At 38.7% G+C, this 23,855-nt stretch overlaps 4 protein-coding genes, 1 non-coding gene and 1 pseudogene across 6 annotated transcripts; 2 read left to right on the top strand and 4 right to left on the bottom strand.

The window, feature by feature from the left end:
• The first annotated feature begins 397 nt into the window (after nucleotides 1–397).
• Nucleotides 398–3,065, top strand: LOC104801135. Its single transcript, XM_010524261.1, has 2 exons — nucleotides 398–843; nucleotides 2,786–3,065. Exon 1 carries the CDS (start codon nucleotides 448–450, stop codon nucleotides 838–840), a length of 393 nt encoding a protein of 130 aa, XP_010522563.1. The 5' UTR covers nucleotides 398–447; the 3' UTR covers nucleotides 841–843; nucleotides 2,786–3,065.
• A 3,888-nt stretch (nucleotides 3,066–6,953) lies between these two features.
• Nucleotides 6,954–8,835, top strand: LOC104801130 (transcription factor TCP5). Its single transcript, XM_010524247.1, has 2 exons — nucleotides 6,954–7,158; nucleotides 7,573–8,835. The coding sequence occupies exon 2, from the start codon at nucleotides 7,597–7,599 to the stop codon at nucleotides 8,653–8,655; it is 1,059 nt and encodes a 352-aa protein (XP_010522549.1). The 5' UTR covers nucleotides 6,954–7,158; nucleotides 7,573–7,596; the 3' UTR covers nucleotides 8,656–8,835.
• Nucleotides 8,836–11,595: 2,760 nt separating this feature from the next.
• Nucleotides 11,596–11,667, bottom strand: TRNAT-CGU. Its single transcript has one exon. It is a non-coding gene; the product is annotated as a tRNA-Thr (tRNA).
• A 95-nt stretch (nucleotides 11,668–11,762) lies between these two features.
• LOC104801117 (flocculation protein FLO11) lies at nucleotides 11,763–14,595 on the bottom strand. Of its 2 annotated transcripts, XM_010524233.1 has the most exons (5): nucleotides 14,459–14,595; nucleotides 13,177–13,953; nucleotides 13,025–13,056; nucleotides 12,062–12,934; nucleotides 11,763–11,964 (listed from the first exon to the last, which is right to left on the bottom strand). In XM_010524233.1, exons 2-5 carry the CDS (start codon nucleotides 13,898–13,900, stop codon nucleotides 11,935–11,937), a joined length of 1,659 nt encoding a protein of 552 aa, XP_010522535.1. In that variant the 5' UTR covers nucleotides 13,901–13,953; nucleotides 14,459–14,595; the 3' UTR covers nucleotides 11,763–11,934. The 2 variants fall into 2 exon arrangements, with proteins under 2 accessions (XP_010522535.1, XP_010522527.1); XM_010524225.1 differs by having other exon boundaries at nucleotides 12,062–13,056.
• Nucleotides 14,596–15,049: 454 nt separating this feature from the next.
• LOC104804625 lies at nucleotides 15,050–16,545 on the bottom strand (annotated as a pseudogene).
• A 5,791-nt stretch (nucleotides 16,546–22,336) lies between these two features.
• LOC104801099 (chalcone synthase-like) lies at nucleotides 22,337–23,739 on the bottom strand. Its single transcript, XM_010524201.2, has 2 exons — nucleotides 23,554–23,739; nucleotides 22,337–23,451 (listed from the first exon to the last, which is right to left on the bottom strand). The coding sequence occupies exons 1-2, from the start codon at nucleotides 23,732–23,734 to the stop codon at nucleotides 22,445–22,447; spliced, it is 1,188 nt and encodes a 395-aa protein (XP_010522503.1). The 5' UTR covers nucleotides 23,735–23,739; the 3' UTR covers nucleotides 22,337–22,444.
• Nucleotides 23,740–23,855: the final 116 nt, after the last annotated feature.

Below are 23,855 nucleotides of genomic sequence, written 5' to 3'. Positions count from 1 at the left end.
GAGTGTGTGTGAAGGGGGGGGGGGGGGGGGGAGAGATTTGGAACAAAAGAACAAAGCTGATGTTCGGCCCACGAAGTCTCCTGAGTTGGGCTTTTTCTACTACCATCTCGGTTTTGTTCGGTTGTCTCCCAAACGTGGTCTGAACTTGGTACGTCCCGGTTAACCAAGCTTTGGTATACCGGTATCCGGATGACAATATGTGTACATCATGTATTAGTTTCATATAGTAATATTTTATATTCATTTATAATGGATAAAAATAAAATATTACAAATTCGACTTTTATCCATAAAATGTCTCCTGGTTTGTTGGTAATCGGGTTCGGTTAGTTCCGGTTTATCTTCTCCCTTAACCACCCGGTAACAGATTTTAAACCAATTATTATAACCTATTCAGTATTCAGATACTTGTTCCTGCCAAATCTGACGCGAAGCGAAGTTCTCGTCAATGGCGAAGCCAACCGCAGCAGCAGCTTCCTCGCTCATGCAAACGCTAAGGCGCTTCGTCAAGAAGCCATGGGAGATAACCGGACCTTGCGCCGATCCGGAGTACCGATTAGCTGTGCCGAAAGCGACCGAGTACCGTCTCCGGTGCCCCGCCACGACGAATGAGAAGCCGATCGTGCCGACCTCGAATCCCGAGACGGTCTACAACATCGTGTACCATTCTCGAGATCAGCGCCGGAACCGCCCGCCGATCCGGAAGTATGTGCTGAAGAAGGACGACGTGGTTCAGACGATGAAGGAGAAGAAGACGTTCGATGTGTCGGAGTTCCCTAGGGTTTACTTGACAACCACCGTCGTGGAGGATGAGAATGCCCGCGGAGGGGGCTACCAGTAATAGGTGAGATATTCGATTAAGATTGTTCATTTCTGGTTGGATTGAGATTCGGTTGATTTCGTTACGCTTGTCAGATTATAGATCTCTCTTCAGATGAATTTCGATTAGATTTCTTTCGTTTCACTGGAATGACAATTGTATTTTGGGTTTGTACTTAATTTAGCTTAGGGAATCTGGGCTTCTTGGTGAGCGCATGACTTGCTGTTTCAGATGTCACTTTTCGATGCCTATAAGCTATTATAGTGGTCTAAACGGAGAAACGTATATGTTATGAACTATTGGATGGGGCATTAGCCATTAAGAAAGATAGTCTCTGTGCAAAGATGTTCATCGCTAGCCGTTAGGCTCTGGAGCTGATCCTAGGTTTATTCCATCAGAAATAAGGTAATATAGATAGCAACCATCATAGGAATTCCATCCTATTAATGTTGTTTATTAGCTGCAAGCAACACTTTGGGTGGAGTTGACTTGTGTGTGTTGTGTTTTGGGCAATAGTTAATGTACTTTCATTTATCTTTATGGATGGGATGGGATTCAAAATAGCTTGATTGAGGTGGCCAAAGGAATATTTGATGTGGAGAAAGAACAAGATGATAACTGAGACTGGAAATATTGAGCTTGTTGCTGCACAATGCATTGTAATAATTTTCGGGAATGGAGTTGGATTGAAAAAGAATGGTTTTGATTATTTAGGGCGTTGTAGCGTAGGTGTGGTTCGTGGTGTTCTTTTCTTGCTTCTCCTGTCTGCAGTAGCTTTCCAAAGACTAGGACGCAGTTTGGCCATACGGTATGAATTGTTCTGATAGCCATTACTAAGTGTGGTAGGAAGGAAGGAGTAACACTTTTATTGTGCCAGGTGGGTGGATGAAGTGGATACCAGTATAAGTAGTTTCTGTGGAAGAAAATTTTGGTCTTAATTATCTAATAAGGTGCTGATGATAGTTGCTGGATAATTCCTGTGATGAATCAAGAATTACACAGTGAACTATTGTAGTACCATTCTTGTTGCTAAATATCTCGACACTTGATTAAAGATTGCTTAGGAATGGCTAGTTTCCAAGCAATAGGATGGTTTCTATGCTGAGAGGAGTATCCGAGGTTTAGAATAAGTCTCTGATTTTGGCTGAAACTAGAAAGATTTTGAGCACTTGCTGCATGTTTTGTACGGTGAGATGGGATAGCGTCCTTAGGGCATAACTAGTTGCTTGTAAGTATATCTAACTAATCTCTTGGTAGATGTTCCTAATGCTGTTCCTAATGCTAGATCTAGATCATTCTACTGGAAACTAAGTAGGTTGCCAGTATTATGTCCAATGTTGTTGAATCTGGATCTCTTTTTCTCTTTCATTTTTCATGTGTCTAACTGTTAACACTTCCATTTGAGCTATTGGTTAGCTTCACTATTTCGTGGCCCATCCTCAGAGTGGATGGGCTCAAACTCGAAGGTATTACTTTGTGGCCAACCATACTTGTCCTCTCTGCTATTAGGTGAATCCATTTGTTTTGGGGTTTCCCAACCCTTAACAAACTGATGCCCTTGATTCTTTGGAGTTTCCTTTTCACTTATCTTTTGGATTAAACTATTCTTATAGGATGTTCCTCTCTGTTTAGCTTTCTTGTGAGTCATTCCTCATTTCTGTGATTCTATGTTCATGGTCAACATGAATCCTTGATCCTCGTGGTGAATCAAAAGATGGGTGCATATAGAAATTCTATTTTGTGCGTTAAGAGATCCGAGGATTTATTTTGTTGTCTTTCTCCGATCTATTCAAGTGGACTTCCACTGATTATCCATGGTGCTGAGACAGTGAAAAGAATTAAATTTTCAGGGTTTTGTCCAGTTACATAGGTCACCTGACTGCTTGCTGTGTGAGGAATTCACCATTAAGCACATTTAAGGCAATATCCAGTAACTCTCTAATGCTCTGTGTCCTTCTCCTTGCAGGTCTCTCCGATCTCGCACGTCTGCCATTCTTGTTGGACTATTCGCCCATTGAACTCCCCAAGGCTGATTTTGCCACCGACAAGGATATCTATGGTTTGCTTAATCAAAATAAGGGTTAAAGCCTTTGAACTGCAAATAATGGCAGGTCCATAAAGACCTAGATTTGTTACAAAAACAGAGGATTTCATCGGATTTGTCTTGCCATGTCACTTACATTTTGGTTTTTCCATCTGTAAAAAGGCTAAAAAGACAATCCTTGTCTTCTTTTTTGTTTGTTCTATCCAAAACCCATATGAATTTTTTTTTAAAAAAAAAAGCAAGTTGCAACCTTTCTGAAACATGAAGTGTAATACTCTGATGCTAGGCGGAGAAAACGGGTAGTTTCCCAGTGTCATTTTGCAGGTCTGAATCGATGAGAGAGCAGACGCGCTCACTGATGGCATTTAAGATCGACAAAACCGCAGATTTGTATGCATGTGAGAGGTGAAACCACGTATTTTTAATGTAAGGATTTCACCCCATCTCTCTCTGTTTCTCTTTCCTTGTTTGGGGGACAGGTCGTTTTCACCATCTCAAGGCATGAGCCTCCCGCATTAACTGCCGTACAGAGAAGACAGCGACGGCTCATGAGCCAAAAGTGAAAAAAAGGGTCCGAATCTGTTCGTCGTTTTACGTCTACTTGTGCGAGAAGATGAGCCATTCGAGTGTGTCATTAATGGGTTTTTTTTTCTTCTTGAAAAGGGTTGTTTTTTAATCGGACGACGATAGGATTTTAGGGCTGTGATTTCGTATTCCAACTTTGGTATATTAATTTCAGGGTGGTATAGCTTTGTATTTTGATCAAAGGACAGGGGGGCTACAACGTGTCGTAAATGTAAAAATAGAGAGAATCTATCATATATGGACATAGATTTATACACTAAATAGGATGCATGTATCATCGCATTCTATTTTCTTGGAATTCTTGGCCTAAGGTTGTTTCGCAGAGAATATGATAGTTGTGTTTTGGGTCCGGAAAACAGATTGCTAATTTAATTTATAATGAGGAATTTATAGTGAGTATAGTGATGACATTTAATTTAGGAAATATTTTGTAAACAATTTTATATGGTTAACTATTTTACGGATAGATATGGTGCGATTCTGTCTGTCCCGAGTGTGATGCTAATATACTTGGACCATCTCTCTCTCTCTCTCTCTCTCTCTCTCTCTCTCTCTCAAATTTGTATGATTTAATAATATTGTATTTCTTTCTTAAAAATGGTTATGATAAGGTTGTCTCGTATAAAAAAAAAGGGAGAAAAAGGGAAGATGCTCACCGGCCTCATATGTCCCAATGATTGAAGACAACTTGTTCTAAGTAATGCACGCAGAATATTTGTTTCCACACGACAAGACAAAGCTGTCCAAATCCGAATTACACATATATCATATATATATATATATATATATATATATATATATATATTGTTGAACACAAAAGAAGGAACCGCCATGGAAAACGATCCGACGTTTAAGGCGAAACCGATGCATGTATGGCAAGATTGGCTTCTCGACATATATGGTCTAATGTCTCCATATGTATATATTTGCGCATGGTTATGTGAGTCATATGAGTGATCTAATTTTATCCTTACATTGCCCATCACATCTTATTGTAAATTGATTCCCCTTTATATTTTATAACTCATAAATTGATATCTAAGCTTATAGATTGGACCTCTATGGCTGCAAAACTCTATACTGCACTGTGGAGACCAATCATCTATACCTACCAAAGTATATATTTTTTTTTTCAAAACTTTTGTCAGTTTAACTTTGCTCTCAGGCCATCGATTACATTATTATCAAATAAAATCATTAATTATTATGACGAAATTGGTTATATGTTAGGGTTTATATAATAGGTTCACCTGATGGGCTCGTTCTGTAAATTTATCTGAACAAATAGAATGTTCAGTATATAACTAAATAAACATATATTGAAATGTTAAAATCCACCAAAAACATGACAACTATGAGATTTGTATGTGTTTATGTTCACATTCCTATATATATCTCAATTTATACGGTGAATTAGGGTTTTCGCGTTATATATATATATATATATACACACACACTAGAAATAGAGAATTTATATTTATAGTCCAAAATTCAAGGGTTTTTTTTATGAACTCTAAAGTTCAAAACTCAATGGATCTCTACATCAATTTAATCAAAAAGGGCCGAAATGATATCCATGATGATGAATGCAAATAATTAGATCTTATCAAACAAACCCGTGAAGTTGTTTCTTTCTGGATGCATGTTAAATCAAACCAATCCAGACAAAAGTATGAACATATATATGTATGCACACATTATATATATATATATATGTGTGTGTGTGTCTGTATAACTATTGAAGATCCAAGATGCTGCACCAAAAGTTCAGGGAACTAAACCTAGAAACTCAAGTCCCATCATCATCTACTGCTTGTGTCTGCAGTTCTTAGGTCCCAGATAGAGAAACCTCTGATAAGCAAACATACAAATACGTATATATATATATATATATGTGTATATATATATATATATATATATATGTGTGTATGTGTGTACACACATACATATAGGACATATAAAAAATTAAAATTTTAAAAGCAGTGAGAGGAAGTGAACTAAAATTAACAATAGGTTTTGTATGTACAAAACATGATTAACGTTTTTTTTTATGGAAGATGTTACAGACTCTTGTCGACCGACTTCATCATAATATATATATATATATATATATATATGTATATATAATAAATTAACTACCAGACAGAGACATTATCTTGATACCAACTTGTATAACAATTACGGGAAATTATTCTTAAAATGTGGGCAAAAATCTCACTGCCATACACATATATAGATAGATAGATAAAAGTGGTCCTCAATCTTTTTTTGTGTATTTAAGCATAGATGCTTTAAAGAAAAACCTATACTTTTGGTCCATCCTCTATATCACAGAGACCCATCTAGCTGTCAGTCTAAATACCATCCTCTTCCTCTATATATACGTTTAATATATACATATATCTATAAGGCATATACATACGCTACTATAAATATACATATATACTTACACCCACACATCTATATATATGCTTAATTGCATCTAACTACTCCTTTCGAAATATAACACGTTATTCCATTCCCATTATGTATTAAATTCCGTGAGGGCCTTTTCCTTGCTGAACATTTAGATTTAGCCATTGAAGGGTTTATTTATTTATTTCTATAAAGAGAATATATTTCTCTCATTTTACCAAAAAAAAAATCAGAAACTGAACCGTTAGTTGAATATATGGATCTTAGTCTTCCTATACAAAACTTATTAAAAAAAAGTATAATGAAGATATATAGATATATTAAAACATGCAGCATACATCATATAATCATGTATCGTCAATCATGTTGGAACGTTTTGGCTATATATATATATATATATATATATTCAGGATATTATGCAACAATTATTCCGTGGTAAGTGATGATATTGTTATTTTCCTCGAAATGTCACTGAATTATATATTTTCAAATGCGGTATGTAAAGTTCAAATTAATTAAATTCTACGCAACACTTATCAAAAGGTTGCAGTCTTTTTTTTATCATTCTTTATTAATCTAAATTATCAGTTGATATTCATAAGCTATATCCTCGTAGAATCATAGAGATTATAGAGAATAAGATTGAAAATTTTTAGGGTTTCCAACAATTTTCTCTGCTTTTAGAGAAAATAATAAGAAAAGAAAATCTGAAATCTATATATATATGTGTCTGTATAATCCAATTTTCTCCCCTTCAAAAAAGCAGTGTATGGTCCCTAGCCACTAGCTAGTTAAGCTACAAAAGATTTTGACCATCAAGATTTACTCTCTATATATGAATTTCACTATAATTTAAAAAAAATATTGTGTAAGAAATTCTTACATATTTTTTTCCGAACCGACAAATTATTAAAATACGTGAACCACACAGTTTTTTGAAAGTCGTTAAAATAATTTTATCTTTCTATTTTTTTTTTCATATATTTTCAGGTGTATAGATGAATCCAAGAACGTCTCCTCTTTACTAACATTTCCGTGAGACCGCCATTTACTTATAAGTTTCCTAAAAAAAATATTCCTTTCATACAAAAAAAAAACCCTAGAATCGGAGTGTGTGTGTATATATATATATGTGTGTGTTTTGCCATCAATTGTTCTAAAACATTAAATCATAAACATATATATCCTTTGAACACTTTCCGTTCTCTCATTCCCCTCATCTTCTTCACCTTCTCCGGACCCGGAATTCGCCGATCCCCATCTTGGTGGATTTCAAGCTCTGCCTGGTTTCTAGTGTAAGATCGAGATCCCTTTTATTTTTCATGAATTTGAAAAGCCCCTCTCCAATTTCTTGTCTTAGATTCTTGCAGTTGGGTAAAAAAAAAAGTTCATTTACATCTATTTCAGTTTGAATTTCTTCAGATTGTTGCTTTAGATGAAAAAAGTGTTGAAAGATTGATCTTCAATCTCGAGTAATTGATCAGTTGTTGGTTCAAAACACATTGAGTAATTCTCTTTTTCTCAAAATATATTTTGTTTCCGTATGATTTGGTTGCTTGACATGATCTAAAGCTGCGAACTTTAAACGAAAGTTTATACATATGTTTCACTTCAGTTTTGTACATTAGAAGCATAATCCTGACCGAAAAGATCTAAAACAGATTCAAATTTGGTTGAGAGGCTAACGAACGCTGTCTGCGTATACACAGAGGTATATACCCTTCAAGCTCGAGATGAGATCGAACTCTAGAGAAGATGAGGACTTTCAAACGAAACAAGAAGCCGATCATCATCATCAGAGCTCAGTAAACCTAAACCAGTTGAGACCGAGCTCATCATCTTCGTCATCGAGACAATGGACATCAGCCTTCAGGAACCCAAGAATCGTTAGAGTTTCAAAAACATTCGGAGGCAAAGACAGACACAGCAAAGTCTGCACGGTTCGAGGGCTTCGAGACAGGCGGATAAGGTTGTCTGTCCCCACCGCTATTCAGCTCTACGATCTCCAAGACAGATTAGGGCTGAGTCAGCCCAGCAAAGTCATCGACTGGCTCCTCGAGGCCGCGAAGGACGACGTCGACAAACTTCCTCCTCTTCAATTTCCTCACGGATTCAACCAATTGTATCCGAATCTCATGTTCGGGAGCTCGAGTAACGGCGAATCGTTGTCGGGAAACCTCGGTTTCTTCGATAACTGGGACCTTGGAAGTGCCGGTTCTTCAAGAGCAAGATCAAGAACCGATGCCCAGAGAGAAAGTTTCGATCTTGATAAAGGGAAGTGGATCAAATTCGACGATCATCACCGTGAGCACGATCAAGACAACAATCGTGATCATGGGTTTGGCATCGACTCGAATTCGAGCCAAAGCCACAAGCTTTACTCGACATTGCTGAATAACCCGACAGTGGCCAACGCTTCTTACTTCAACTTCGGACATCCCCAACAATCATTCGACCAATCCGGTAACGTTACTGTAGCATCAACGGCTAATAATAATTTAAATCAGTCGACTGGCGAGGGATCTCAGTTGTTCTTCTGTCCTCCTCCGGCGACAGCGATGAGTCCTCTCTTTCCAACGTACCCTTCGTTCCTTGGAGCTTCCAATCACGTCGATGGCGGTCATTATCTTCAGCTCTTCAGTTCTTCTTCAAACTCATCAACGCAACAGATGTTGTCGGGTAATAATTCGAGCTTCATTAGACCGTTCCACCAGTTGATGAATGCGAATCCCGGGTTCCATGATTTGCAGAGGAATAACCAAGATAGCAACGACAATGACTCCGATTCATGATGAAGATATGTATATGCACATATCCTTGTGTTAATTATGCATATGGTGTCGGGGTTATATATAATCTCTCCTTTGTATGTATAGTCCCAATAATCTTGGTCTAGCAAGAAATTAACTGATCATGCGATCAGGTTAGTGACATTTTGGGTATAATTTTGAATATTAATTCACTTTTCTATATTTATTGTCATCATAATATGTTGCTTCCTTTGTGTGTGTAGGAGTTTAATTAGTTAGTAGCTCGTAGTTTTGTAATTTGAATTGGTAATCTTGATTATTTTTCTCCATTAGGGTTCCTGTGGAAAATGGTAAATGGTACTTGTATGAGAGTTAATAAGGCATGGAACGTTAGATTATGTTATCCGTACATATGGTTATAAGACCTTTGGCTATTTTTTTTATGATCAATATATAACCACTGTTGATACGAAAAATTGATTTAAATTCACATATGTATGTATTCCACTTGTAAATCCTGCAGAATGTCCATGGTTCATGATATATAGTTTGATGTGATTAAACAATTATTTAGCCACGTACCCTTATAGATGTATTGATGTGTAAGAAGAAAAGCACGTATATGGAGGATTGTATGTACGTACGTATAATGTTACAGATACGCATAAGATTATGTGAATATAATTATTGTAATATACGCGAGAAGTTACAGATATAAGAGAGTATAAAATGCACGTAGATGGGGTTTTCTAATGCCTAGATTCAAGGACATATTGCATGCCAAACCCTAGCTATATTTCATAAACACGTAGACGTCGTACGTACATGCTCATATGTGTGTACGTACGTAGTCATATATGAGAAATGTTGGGCTACCTTCTCCTAATTATCACCAAATAATAGCTGACTTGTGATTATATTGCTATATATAATAATTGTAATCGGATCACATCGTACATACAAAAACATACGCAATTTGTCTCCGGCCGGTAATCTCTCTGAAATTTAAAGTTCAATATATAGATCCATTTCAAAATTTACTTTGTCATCATGGTGATAACCATGAGAATACATATCTAAACTCTATAGGAATTGAAACTCTTCATATTTTTCAATATAGTGCTTCGCAACACATGAAAATCATATATATATATATATTATAACTATTTTGAAAAATTTTGTAGGTTCCATAAGTATATATATATATTCCAACTGATCCAAAAGATCATGGAAAACATTTTTTCCAACCTTGAATCAAGGAACAAACCCAATTGCTTGGTTGAAGTAGAGGAATAGAGGGGAGAGAACAGTATCTGCTTATTAGTCATTGATTAACTCAAAGATTTCATGGATTAAACCCTAAACCCATTTAGACCCATCATTTGAATATATATATATATATATATATATACACACACAATTGATAATTGATTGGGTCAGAATTATATATAAACTCAACCCATTATGTATATGTAAATGTTTTTTTATATGTATAGATCATTTTTAGATGCCTAGAAAAAAAAGGGAGAAGCTATACACATTTTTGTGTGAAATCAATAAAAAAAATAAATGGAATGGAAAATGAAAAAGGAAGAAAAACTAGGAGTAGATGCTAAGTCTGGGGTCAGAGAAGGAAAAGGAAACAACACAAGTAGTTAAGACAGCAACTGAATTGCAGTCAAGCACTGATCCCTATCAGCATTATTTCACATGATCCAAGACTCTTTCCTTCTTGTCCCCTTCCTTTCACGACTCTCTCTCTCTCTCTCCCGCGTTTGTGGGGCCAATATATATTGATTTCAATGGGAGAATTGGGAAACGTATGTATATACATGGAATTCAATTTTCTCTTTGGGTGGTTCGATGGAGTTTTATTAATCAATTCATCATTCTAGCCCTAAACCATAAATACCCACTACGTACGTAAAGAGATTCATGATTGTAATTCATTGCTTATTGAAAGTAAGAATCGGTCTTCCATTCATCTTCAGTACCAATTTTTCTGTTTGTAACCAAATATGTCACTTCAAAAATCCACATGAGGAAATTAATTAACGGATATATATATATATATATATATATATATGTTAAATTAATCTATGGATGATCAACATATATATTTGGTATACCAAAAAAACAAAGTTTCCTTGGAGTGGGAATTTTTTGAGGCATGCCCCAGTGAGAATGCACTTTTATGTTCAAACCTTTTTATATCAAAATGATATATATATATGCATGTGTGTGTTGGTCCATGTGTAGAAACTGCTATTTCATCATCAGCATGCTTCAAAGTTAAGAGATAGGGAAAAAAAAGGACCACTTTGTTTCATTTTCACATTATTCACCCACTTATAGGCATGCAACTTCCCTTTTTTATTTTTCATTTTTATTTATATATGCGATTGCTATGTCATCCTTCTATATATTCCCTATTTATAAATTTTTCATTAAGAAACATTTGAAATTTTTAGTATTGTAATTAATTGATGCTAGACTGTACAAATTTACTATGGTTGCCAAAAAAACGTATGTTTCGTATTTCAAATGAATAAATTGGAAGGTTTGGCATGCATGATTTATATGAAGATATTATCATTAATATGGTTATGATTTACCCTAAATATTATACATAAAATATTCCATTAATATTTGAATTCACAAAATAAAATATTACATTATATGGTAAGCGTTTGAAACGCTCACAAGACGCAATATAGAAATAGGTGCATAATACAAAATGTGCAGCCCAAAAAAAAAATACATATATGAGATGTGAGAGCGACAGAAATTAATTCCATCCATTTGGAAGCAAATGACCTTTATGGGCCTCAAATATGGGCTCTTCAGACCCACTGATCATACATGTTGGGCTTAATTGTTTAATTCTATTGTTTTTTGTTTTGAACCAAAACTAATTTGTCGAATTCTTAAAATCGTTTAAAAGTACAAAAAAGGCTAAGGAGGCTTATACTAAAATTGAAAAGCCCCCGGCGAGGATCGAACTCGCGACCTTTCGCTTACGAAGCGAACGCACTACCACTATGCTACGGAGGCAGCTCTATCTTTCCGATCAAGTATTTATTTTAGTCAAATTCTTATCCCAAGAAACCCGAACCAAATGTTTGATTCGTGTGCTACAAGAACTCATAAACCCAAGAACGATTCTTATATATCAAAACAGAATCATGTACACATGTTCATCGTTCTCAGACAGGACTCATATGGTTAAAAACAAAAGAAGAAAAAAACATCTGTTTTCCAATCTCCACAACCACTGGATAAGGAGCTACCAAAGTGAAAAAGGCCGATGATTGTCATCTTCTACGCTTTGACATACTTATTGACATAGCCCTGCGCAACATAACCCGTCAAGTGCTTACAATCTCGTTCAAAAATGTTCAAATGGGTCTCGCCCAAAATTTTTTTTGTCAAGGTTAATGATATTTACCGTGACGAGTTTCGTTAGCTTATGCCGGGAGGAATCGATGTACCGTTCAATTTTAGCCCTTGACTTGGGTATACGTCGACCCTCCATCGATCTCAAAACCTTCTCCACGGTCTTCTTCACAATCGTCTTGAACGCTTCTTTGCTCATATTACCTTGCCGCCATGACGGTTTCAGAAGATCTTTCACGAACTGTGTGAGTACGACCTTGAAATGCCTCGTGGACCTCGGTTCCTTGTCTGTTGTCTTCTCCATGGACTTTTTCCCCGCTGGATTCTCATCCGCACCCACCTTAGTGTTTGAATCCGCTACTTCATCAGGAGAGTCGGGACTATCAGTATCAAGACTAACCCCTCCTGCTTCACCATCGGCATTCTCACCGAATTCCTCGTCTTCCTCGGATTTGCCAGTAATTACAGCTCCGATATCATTTCCTCTAGTGTTTTCTTCAATGACAGGAGGTTTGCATGAGGAAAGGCTGGGCCTTGGCATCATGTCTGAGTCGCAACGCCGTTGTGTATCATTGCCTTTGTTGTTTTCTACTATATCAGGTGGTCCGTTTGAGGAAATGTTGAGCTTCGGCATAATGCCAGAGTCACTAGCCAGCTCATGCTCCTGAAAACTAGTCGGTGTCTTAGACACATTCGGCAATGGTTCGATGCTGTCAAAGAACGGGTCGTACATATCACCGCTGCCAGATTCACGAACATTATCTGCTCTCCCTGAGTAGGGTGAAGAAGATGCTTGTCTTGATCCATCACTATCCTTTTCCTGGCCTAATTGAACATTAGAGCTCAATGTGTTATCGCCAGGAAAAGGCCCTGTCTGGAGATTCCTGGAAGGACCCATGGTAGAGTTGATTTCAGCTGAAACATACTGCGAAGTCAACTGTTCATTGTTAAACAGTGTCGCAGAAGTTGGAATGGAACCACAATTAAGAGTCTGGCTCGGGTAGTTGTAGTTCACCTGCAGATCATCCTCAGGTTGTGTGATATCATCTGAAACACGAAAACAAAATAGGCATGTGGATTAACGAGAAAGATCCAAACTTTCCTATCTTCACACTTGACATACATAAACAGAAGACTGATAAAAGTTTCGATTTGACAAACACGAACCTTCCATCTCTGTGTCAGAATTCGCGCATAAAGGAGAACCCACTTCAGCTTTCTCCGGTGGTGACGAATATTCATGACAAGCGGAACTCCCTTTTGCTGATCCGTCATCTCCAACTGCGGGATCCACCTTAGAACAACTTTTTCCTTTGTGGTCAGGAACTTGGCCACTGAAAGCAGAGGCTTCTCCAACATGCTTCCCAGCTTCACTTTTTCCAGCCGCAAGAACAGGGACAAGTGATGACGAAGATGGAGGAGGTGGTGGAGGCAGAAAACCCCCGGGAGACTCCGAATTTCCAAAAGGTATTGAAAGTGGGAGACTTGGCATGGAATAAGAGGGCCTATACAATACTTGCCCTCGTGGAGTTGTACCTGGAGGTAAAGGTGGCGGTGGAGGCAACACCATTGAAGGTGGACGATAAGTTTGACTACTCGGGGAAGGGGAAGTCCACTGTTGAGAATTGAGTTGAGAAGTCGGATATAAATATGATGAATGTGTATAAGATTGAGTTGTATCTAGCATTGTGGTTAATGGAGCTTGAGCAACTGATGAAGAAGGAGGTGGAGGCAGCGGAAACATGTAAGGAGTTCGGTAACCTTGTTGAACTATCAGAGGAGCAGATGTAGAGGCTGGATTCTGTTGCAGATGAGGAGGGGGCACAGGTCTTGAAGGGTCATTTCCTGATGTCGGATTATAGCTTCCATTGCTGTGAATCCGAGAATCCATTCATTCACCTCAGTACAAGAACTGCTGGGGCGCACAGATATTACTGCGAAAAACTGAGTTACAAAGTCGACCAAACAATGAATCATACACAGAATAAAAGCAAATGAAATCGAAAATGGACTGTTTTAGTGGAAAGGAGAAGGGAGGATCAGCAAGATAATTAGCCGAAGTAACAAACTTGATTCAACTTTCTGACTTATACATTTCGAGAAATTGGTTTCCGATTACTAAATTCTATTACCCCGACCGTGGATCAGAACCCTAATCAAAAATCACGACTAATAGCTCACAAAACATCGACTAAAACCCTAACGAGGTACTTGGATGCAGAACCCGAACGAACTCAGCATCTGCAACCTCCCGTCAGTGTTCTCTCAACGAAAAGAAAATTCTAAAATCCCTAGAAAATCTATCTTCATCGATTACCTTGTTTTCACTTTCGTCCAACTTTCTCGATAACCAAACGGCCGACATAGAGTAATAACGACGAGAGATGGCATCGGAAACGGCAGATTTCAATAAGCAAAACCGGAAACGAATTCAAAATGCGAGACTTACCCAGACGAGATGGAAACAGGAAGAATACGAAAAATCCGAGATTTTGATTAACGGGAAGACCGATAAGCGAGAAGAACCCTAGAGGCTAGAGTTTGTGAGAAATTCCGGAGATTTCAAGGGTTTTCTGGCGAGCGTAGAGAGGATGGTCCAGAATTTACTCGTGCCATATGGTAAAACCAATACTACTGACCGTTTTTTATTTTTTTTGTTACATCAGTAAACCAATGTCTTTAAATCTTTACGCCTTCATGAAAAAAAAAAAAGCACACGCTTGTTTTCTTTTGAGAAAATCCCAAAAAAAATACGTAAATTTTATAACAATGTGTCACATAAATACAATTTTTTTTAAGTTGATAGATTAAATCATGAATTCTATAATTGCTCTCAAATCATCTTATAAATACAGACGGCGTCTCACCTTTAAGTTGATCCCAATGGATCACGTCATATGGATACATGACAAATTTTTTAATCTTTCGATTTACTTTGTGTATATAATACGTTCTTACGCGGAAACTAAGTAAAATATAAACGAAATCCTTTTATTCAATATATAGTCGTCTTACGATATTAAATATATCATAGATTCTATCAAGGCTTTGTCTGGATAGGGACGCTGCGGAGGAGGACGGCGTCGACAGTGATACCCGGTCCGAATCCCATCAAGATCCCCCACTCCAATCCCTCTCCGGTGGTTCCGGCCCTGTCCTCCGCCGATCTCCGCCGCATCTGTCGAGAACGAAGAGCACGCACGCGCTCACCATGTTGTCGTACTCGCTCAGTACTTGGCGTGAGGCTCGCATCTTGTCGGGATTCAGACGAAGCTTGGCCTCGACCTGGTCCAAGACGGCAGAACCACCAGGGTGCACCACACAGAATACAGAGTTCCAGTCTCTTATCCCAAAGGGCTCGAACACTTCCACCAGACTTGTCTCTATGTTGTCGGAGAGCAGTCTAGGTATGTCTTTTGAGATGTGGACCACCAGCCCTGATTCTCTCAAGTGACCGAGTACGGCGTTTTCTGAGTCTGGGATGATTGTCTCTGAGCCGTCGAGACCAGCTCGAAGATGGGTTTCTCTCCGAGGCTTGTATCGGGGTCGGAGCCGACGATGACAGCTGCAGCGCCGTCACCGAAGAGGGCCTGACCGACGAGAATGTCGGTGTGGGCTTCAGAAGGGCCATGGAAGGTACTGATGGTGATCTCAGAGCAGACGACGAGGACTCGTGAGCCACGGTTGTTCTCGGCTAGGTCCTTGGCCAGGCGGAGGACTGCAGTGCCGGCGGCGCAGCCCTGCTGGTACAGCATGATTCGTTTGACAGATGGGGGGAGGCCGAGGAGCTTGGCTAGCTGGTAGTCGGCTCCTGGCATGTCGACCCCTGCTGTGGTGCAGAAGACGAGGTGAGTGATGCTGGACTTGGGTTGACCCCATTCCTCGATGGCTCTAACGGCCGAGCCATTGAGCCACGGTTGTTCTCGGCTAGGTCCTTGGCCAGGCGGAGGACTGCAGTGCCGGCGGCGCAGCCCTGCTGGTACAGCATGATTCGTTTGACAGATGGGGGGAGGCCGAGGAGCTTGGCGAGCCGGTAGTCGGCTCCTGGCATGTCGACCCCTGCTGTGGTGCGGAAGACGAGGTGAGTAATCCTGGACTTGGGCTGACCCCACTCCTCGATGGCTCTAACGGCCGCGCCCTTGCCGAGCCGAGGGACCTCCACCACCAACGCGTCCTGGCGAGCGTAGAGTGATGGAGCCATGAAAGCGCAGAGGTTAGGGTTCTCCTTCAGGAAGTTCTCTGTCATGTGGAAGTGACGTTTCCTTATCATCGACTTCTCGCCTATCCAACGCGTTCACGATCACATGCATGTAACGACAAACGTGAGAATATACAAAAGGAAGATATCATAAAACTATACGTACACATGCGCTTGAACGTGTCCTTGAGACGGGTCAAGTGTTGAGGGTTGGTGATGCGGAAGAAGTAGTCGGGGTATTCGGCCTGAAGGACCGTGTTCGGATGGTTGGCCGTTCCAATGGTTAGGACTGCGGCCAGGCCGTCGGCTCTATCCCTCTCCCTCAACGTCTGAGCCATTTTGCGATCATAATGAGATATACATATTGTATATTACGTATTATGGGAGTTTATCATATCTATGATTCTATTTCCTATTTTGTAGCTAGGTTAAGTTACAACAGACATGTATAAAACCTGGATGTACAGGCTCGAATGAAGTAGCCGCATATTCTCCAAACTCTCTTTGCTTGATACGTGTCATGGTATCAGAGCCTCGACCACTGCAAATCCCGTTTAATCTCTTGCTATAATGTCCACTGACACCGGCAATACCTCGACCGAACCGACGAACAACATTCCGACCGACCCGACCTCTCGTTCTACAATGAACGATCGACCCACTGCTACTGTTTCACGACGTACGATCTCACCGTGTGATCTTACGCCCAGTGACAACCCCGGTTTGATTCTGTCTCAGCCTTTGTTGCGCGGAGATAACTACGACGAATGGGCGATCAACATCCGACAAGCCCTCAAATCCCGAAAGAAATTCGGTTTTGTTGACGGATCTATTCCGCAACCTACCCCTGAATCGGTTGACTTCGAAGATTGGGACACGAACAATGCCCTCATTGTTTCCTGGATCAAAAACACGCTTGAACCACACCTCCGCTCGGATGTGGTTCATCGTGAATTTGCTACTGATTTATGGGACTATTTGAAAAGGCGGTTTGGGAAGACTACGGCACCACGTCTTCTCAAAATTCGAAGCGATCTTGCCAATTGCAGGCAACTCGGAATGACTGTCGAATCCTACTTCGGCAAACTCACGAAACTCTGGGACGACTTGGCCAATTTCAGAACGTTGAAGGTCTGTAAATGTGGTCGTTGTTCTTGTGATATCGCCTCTGCACTCGAAAAAGAGAGAAATGAGGATCGGTTGTTCGAGTTCCTTCTCGGATTAGATGAAACTCGGTACAGTGTTGTCCGATCGAATCTCTTGTCTCGCCAACCACTTCCAAGCTTGGAAGAGGCGTACAATATGGTTATTCAGGATGAAGACACGCAACATGTTTCTCTGTCTCACGAAAACAGACCTGAGGTGAGTGCTTTTTCGGTCCGTGCATCGCCTAAACCTCGCCTAAAAGCCGCTGAAAAAGACGAATCAGTGTTGTGTTCCAACTGCGGCAGATCTGGACATAGTATTGAAAGTTGTTTCAAGCTCATTGGATTCCCTGATTGGTGGGGCGATAGACCACGCAACAGAGCTGGTCGTGGCAGAGGTTCCTCTTCACCGGTGATGCAAGGAGATCGCAGTCACCCCGCTGTAGCTCGGGCAAATTCTATCCAGGTCACAGCCAACGCAGCACGCGTTCATCCTCCTTCTACTATCACAGATGCTGATAAAACCATTCTCTCTGGCATCAATGATGATCAATGGAAGGCTCTGTTGGCTATGCTTAATGCCGGGAAACACGATGCTACCGAGACGATGACTGGTACGATTTCTCCTTTACATTGGATTTTGGATTCTGGTTGCTCTCACCATATGACAGGTGACAAGTCTGGTTTCGCGAATCTGTCTTCGACTATACCTTGCTCTGTCATTCTCCCTGATGGTAGACAGACGATTTCAGTTGAATCTGGCTCGGTTTTCCTCGGACAGAATCTGAGTTTGTCGCATGTTCTTTACGTTCCGGGCCTACATACCAACTTGATCTCCATATCTCAATTGTTGGCTGATTGTGACGTTTGCTCGGAAATTATGTCTAATTCAGGACCGCACTACCAAGACGCCGTTTGGAGTGGGTGAATTGAAAGCGGACCTCTATTATTTTCGAAGTGCAGAAATTTTGGCAGCTACTCGGGTTTTGGATACTCATTCTTTTGATGTATGGCACAAACGTTTGGGACATCCTTCCTCAAAAGCTCTTGCGAAGATTTCTGTGTTTGATTTTCCTTCTAATACTTATGTAGACAATAAGCACTGCGAAGTTTGTTTGCGTGCAAAACAAACCAGAGATTCTTTTCCGATAAGCATCAATAAAAGTTCTGCGATTTTTGAGTTAATCCATTGTGATATATATAATGCGGTCATGAATGTATGTGTAGATATGTAAGAGCCACGTTTGTAGAGTTAAACAAGTTGGATATGCGTCACTTTTGTGAACATGCAAAAAAAAAAAAGATAAATACCGTATAATAATATTATATATTTGCCAAACTCGTATATTTTTTTGTCTATATTTCATATAAACTATATCAAAATTTAAAGCTTTTGTTTTGTTTTTTCATCCATTGCAAAATATTGTTCACCGACTCCCAAAATAGCCCAATGATACAAGAAACATACAATACTCGTTTAGGCTATATATTCTTAGAAATCGGTTAAAATTCACTTCTTTATTTTTTAAAGATGATCAAAATTTATTTTTAACAAGGGAAAATCCCAAAACAATATCTAAACTTTTCAATTTTCATAAAATAAAACCTAATTTTTTTTTATCGAATAAAACATCAACTTCATTTTTCAGACAAAAATAAATATGAACTTTATAATCTTTGTCATTTTTAACCCTATTGATGATGTGACGTTCCAGTCACGTAGATGATGATATGTCAAATATGGTCAAAGTATTGACTTTTCATATATGATGTCGGAAATGTCACGTATGGTTAAAAATGATAATGATTATAAAGTTCATGTTTATTTATTACTAAAAAATGAAATTGAGGTTTTATTTGATAAAAAACAAAGTTTATGTTTTATTTTGTAAAAATTGAATAGTTTAGGTATTGTTTTGGGATTTTCTCTAAAAATTACGTATTTTAATTTTATTACACCACTTGAAATTTTTTTTTTTGTTCTCTTTTATTCTCTTTCTAATTTAACCCTAAATACTAAACTGTAAACCAATTCCCTATTTTTCTCGTTTAAAATTTACAGTTTTGTGATTTAGGATTTATGACTTAAGTTTTGAAGTTTATGAGTTTTGTGATTTAGGATGTACAGTTTTATGATTTAGCATTTAGGATTTATGAGTTTAGGGTTGATTTAAAATTAAAAAGAAAACAAATGAGAGTAAGAGATTTATTTTTTAAAATGTGTAATAGTTTAATAAAATCAATAAAGGAATTTGTAAGATAAAATTGTAAGAGTTTCAGTACTCGGTTCTTCAAATACAATTTTAAATTGATTATTACGATGTTAATATAATACGATACACCTATCGCATTTTTTAAAAAACTTAATCATATAGTTAAAAAAAAGAGAGAAAAAATTGGCCCCCATTTCAAAACACAGAGGACCCTAGACGGCTCCAGTAAAAAAACGTGGCCTCGAAACTCCTTTGTTTTCAAATCTAATTTAGTGCCATCTCTCAATATTAATGAGATATTTTTCTATTTACTTTTAAAATTATCTTTATTGTTTTCTTTTAAACAAATGTTAGTTGTTGATTTAAATATAAAAAATTATGGTAAAAAATTAGTAAGTGAAAAATAGTAATCTATATGGTAAAAAGATAGTTAGAGAATTTTTTTTTTTAATATGGGGAGGGGAAGAGGGTTCGAAAACTGTATATAAAGCTTTCTAAAATAAAAAAAAAAAAAAAAAAAACTAAGTATGCTTTGTTGATAAGAATATATAGATGAAGTTGTATATCGCGATTAGAGTTTATCGTTGTCACGACGATCGTTTTTATCTTTCGCGACCATGGCTTTCACTAAAAAAAATTGTCAAATCCAAAAAAAATCAGATTTTCATTATTATCTGATTTTTATCGACGAAATAATATATAGACGATTTATGTCGTGTATAAATATTGTTTGGTTTAAATGCCAAAACTTTTTGTTCTAAATAATATATCTTTATGTATTCTGTGTAATTTAGAACAATGACATCGTGGAAATTTTTTGTCAAAAAATTCAGCCACCAATTTGGACTATATAATTATTAGTATCGACGTTACGATGATCAACCCAATCCGAATCTGTATATATATGGATACACGAGTTTATTGTTGAATTTTTTTTAACTATATATATGATGGTTGAATTTTAAAATATATATATTTTCAAGAATAATATCAGACATTAAATCACTGATAGGTCTCGAGTATATTATGTTTAACATGTTCGAACTATTTCGCTTCTTACTTGTCCAAATTGAATGATAATGCCCCCTCCTTCTCTTCGTACAGTGAAAAGGAGAAACACGTTTTAGAATTTATTATAATTTTAGCTAAATTTAATTAGGAGCTACATAATACATTATATAATTTACTAAATAAATTAATTAATTAAATATAATGATTTACGAGCACCCGTAAAAGGGTAATCTTTTGACGAAGATATGCAACTATTATCGTGATGATTTTCTCACAGAGAAAAAAAAACACGATCGACGTCGAAATTCCGTTGTATAACATTTGAGTCGTGACTAGGGGTGGTCAAATGAATTGATTTTTTAAATATTATAACCGATCCGAACCGAATCTTTATTTGGTTATAGTTTTAAATAGACAAAACCGAGTCGAACCGAACCGAAACCGAACCAAACCGAACCGAATAAAATTAATTAACCGTTTGGTTATGAGTTTTAATAACCCGAAATAACCGTAACCGACCGTTCGTCCACCCCTAGTCGTGACATTGTGTTTATGATCTCTAATAGTCGGATTCTTGATCAACGACGGAATAATAATGGAGAACGATGTGATTCAAATTGTGGTTAAACAAACGGTCTAAACGGTTACGTTTTCAGATTCCGTGTTCCTAATTTACTTGCATACAGTCACCGCCAACCGCAGTCCGCTGCGGGCGATTTCTATCGTCTCCGACCGATCGAAACCCATAGTCGTCTAGCGGCGCCGCGCAAGACCGGTAATAACCGATCTATTCAACCCACTATTCGGAATTTTCTGTTTAACAAAAGAACTATACAAACTAAGATTGATCATTTAATTTGTTCACAATGAATTTCATTTGGACGACGAGACAAATTGCGTATATCACTATCGAGATGATCACTGGTTAGGAATTTGAATATCTTTTCGTCGTTTTTTTTTAAATCCCCACAGTGCAATTTAAAAGATATTAGAGAGATGCACAACACAAAAGGGATTACACCTAAGGATGAATATTTAGGTTATCAGTTTCCTCATTTGATTTAATTTTTTGTGTGAAAAAATTACAGGAAATTATAAAGTTACAAATAAAAAATTAAAGAAACTACAAACAAATCAGTGTGCATATTGATAAAATAGGAAAACAAAAAAAGGTTATAAATTTTTTTTTTTTTTAAGAAACAGTAATATTTTATCGTATATAGTTAAAAAAAAAACTTCTTTCTTCCGCCGAAGTACAAGAGCTGAAACGTATGGGCATTGAATAAAGCCCAAATTGAAAACAAGGCCCAAATAAAGGCCCAAATATTGTCGATCATATTCGGACAGAGTCTTGCCGGAGGAGAGGAGGTGAAGGGCAAGGATGTAATTACGCATAATTCTTGCTTAGTTCGACGATCTGGGAATGGTATACAGTTCATTTTCTTCTCTTCTTGCTTGGTTGAATATCATAAGACATAAGTTGTTTAATTTGCTACATTCCTTTTAGAAGCAAATTGTCGAATATAGATATTCCAATGTTTTTTTTTTTTTGTTTCTTCAAATCTTTGGATTTGCATGGCCAACTGAAATGAGAAGAAAACTAAGTACATAGAAGACAAACACCCATTCGAGCTGTGACAAGAAAACGAAAGCTTTTTTATTCAATATATAATCGTCTTATTATTAAGAAATATGAAAAAGATTCGAGAAGATTACGTAATATTTAGGTTTGATTTTATTTCTATATTTTCTATATTTATATTGATTAAATAAGATATATTGTGATTCTATTTTCTATCTGTAAATATTGTAATTCTTTATATTGAATAATGAAAAATCCAACAATTCTCCACTATTTCTCTGTTCTATCAAGACTTTGAACGGATAAGGACACTGCGGAGGAGGACGGTGTCGACGGTGAGACCTGGTCCGCATCCGACCAAGATCCCCCACTCCAATCCCTCTCCGGTGGTTCTGGCCCCGTCCTCCACCGATCTCCGCCGCATCTCGTCCAGGACGAAGAGCACGCACGCGCTCGACATGTTGCCGTACTCACTCAGCACGTGACGCGTGGCTCGCATCTTGTTGGGATTCAGACGAAGCTTGGCCTCGACCTGGTCCAAGATGGCAGGACCACCAGGGTGCACCACCCAGAATACAGAATTCCAGTCACTTATCCCGAGTGCCTCGAACAGTTCCACCAGGCTCTTCTCAATGTTGTCGGAGATCAGTCTAGGTATGTCTTTTGAGAGCTGGACCACAAGCCCTGATTCTCTCAAGTGGCCGAGTATGGCGTTTTCTGAGTCCGGGATGATCGTTTGAGCCGTCGAGACCAGCTCGAAGTTAGGTGTCTCTCCGAGGTTTGTGTCGGGGTCAGAGCCGATGACGACAGCTGCAGCGCCGTCACCGAATAGGGCTTGACCGACGAGAATGTCGGTGTGGGCTTCAGAAGGGCCATGGAAGGTGATGGTGGTGATCTCGGAGCAGACGACAAGGACTCGTGAGCCACGGTTGTTCTCGGCGAGGTCCTTGGCGAGGCGGAGAACTGCAGCGCCGGCGAAGCAGCCCTGTTGATACAGCATGAGTCGTTTGACACAGGGGCTGAGGCCGAGGAGCTTGGTCAGCTGGTAATCAGCTCCTGGCATGTCGAGCCCTGAGATGGTACAGAAGACAAGGTGAGTGATCCTGGACTTGGACTGACCCCACTCCTCGATGGCTCTAACGGCCGCATCCATCCCGAGCCTAGTGGCCTCCACCACCCCCACGTTCTGGCGAGCGTCGAGAGATGGAGCCATGAAGGCGCAGAGATTAGGGTTCTCTTTCAGGAAGCTCTCTGTCATGTGCAAGTGACGCTTCCTTATCGTCGACTTTTCGCCTGTCCAAAACACATTCATATTCACATGCATATAACGACAAACGTGAAAATACAAAGAAATATAAATATCATAAAACTATATAGTATAAGAGCGTTACGTACACATGCGCTTGAACGTGTCTTTGAGATGGGTCATGTGTTCAGAGTTGGTGACGCCGAAGAAGTAGTCAGGGTATTCGGCCTGAAGAACCGTGTTCGGAGGGTTGGCCGTTCCAATGGCTAGAACTGCGGCCGGACCGTCGGCTCTATCCCTCTCCCTCATCTCCTCCAACGACTGAGCCATTTTGCGATCCTCACTGGAAGATATATATATATATATATATATATATATATATATATATAATGTGGTCATGAGTGTATGTGTAGATACGTAAGAGCCATCGGATTCTTGATCAACGACGGAA

This window comes from Tarenaya hassleriana, unplaced genomic scaffold (genome assembly GCF_000463585.1).
Source record: "Tarenaya hassleriana unplaced genomic scaffold, ASM46358v1 Cleome10, whole genome shotgun sequence".
NCBI lineage: Eukaryota > Viridiplantae > Streptophyta > Magnoliopsida > Brassicales > Cleomaceae > Tarenaya > Tarenaya hassleriana.
The sequence above is the reverse complement of the archived record's forward strand: the minus strand, read 5'-3'. Positions and strand labels throughout refer to the sequence as shown.

Coding starts and splice junctions, on each gene's coding strand:
- LOC104801135 (XM_010524261.1), top strand. CDS start 448: ATGGCGAAGCCAACCGCAGCAGCAGCTTCCTCGCTCATGCAAACGCTA.
- LOC104801130 (XM_010524247.1), top strand. CDS start 7,597: ATGAGATCGAACTCTAGAGAAGATGAGGACTTTCAAACGAAACAAGAA.
- LOC104801117 (XM_010524225.1), bottom strand. CDS start 13,900: ATGGATTCTCGGATTCACAGCAATGGAAGCTATAATCCGACATCAGGA. Junction 13,057..13,176: donor TTCTGACACAGAGATGGAAG/GTTCGTGTTTGT, acceptor TTCGTGTTTCAG/ATGATATCACACAACCTGAG. Junction 11,965..12,061: donor AGCTAACGAAACTCGTCACG/GTAAATATCATT, acceptor TATGTTGCGCAG/GGCTATGTCAATAAGTATGT.
- LOC104801099 (XM_010524201.2), bottom strand. CDS start 23,734: ATGGCTCAGTCGTTGGAGGAGATGAGGGAGAGGGATAGAGCCGACGGT. Junction 23,452..23,553: donor AGACACGTTCAAGCGCATGT/GTACGTAACGCT, acceptor TGTTTTGGACAG/GCGAAAAGTCGACGATAAGG.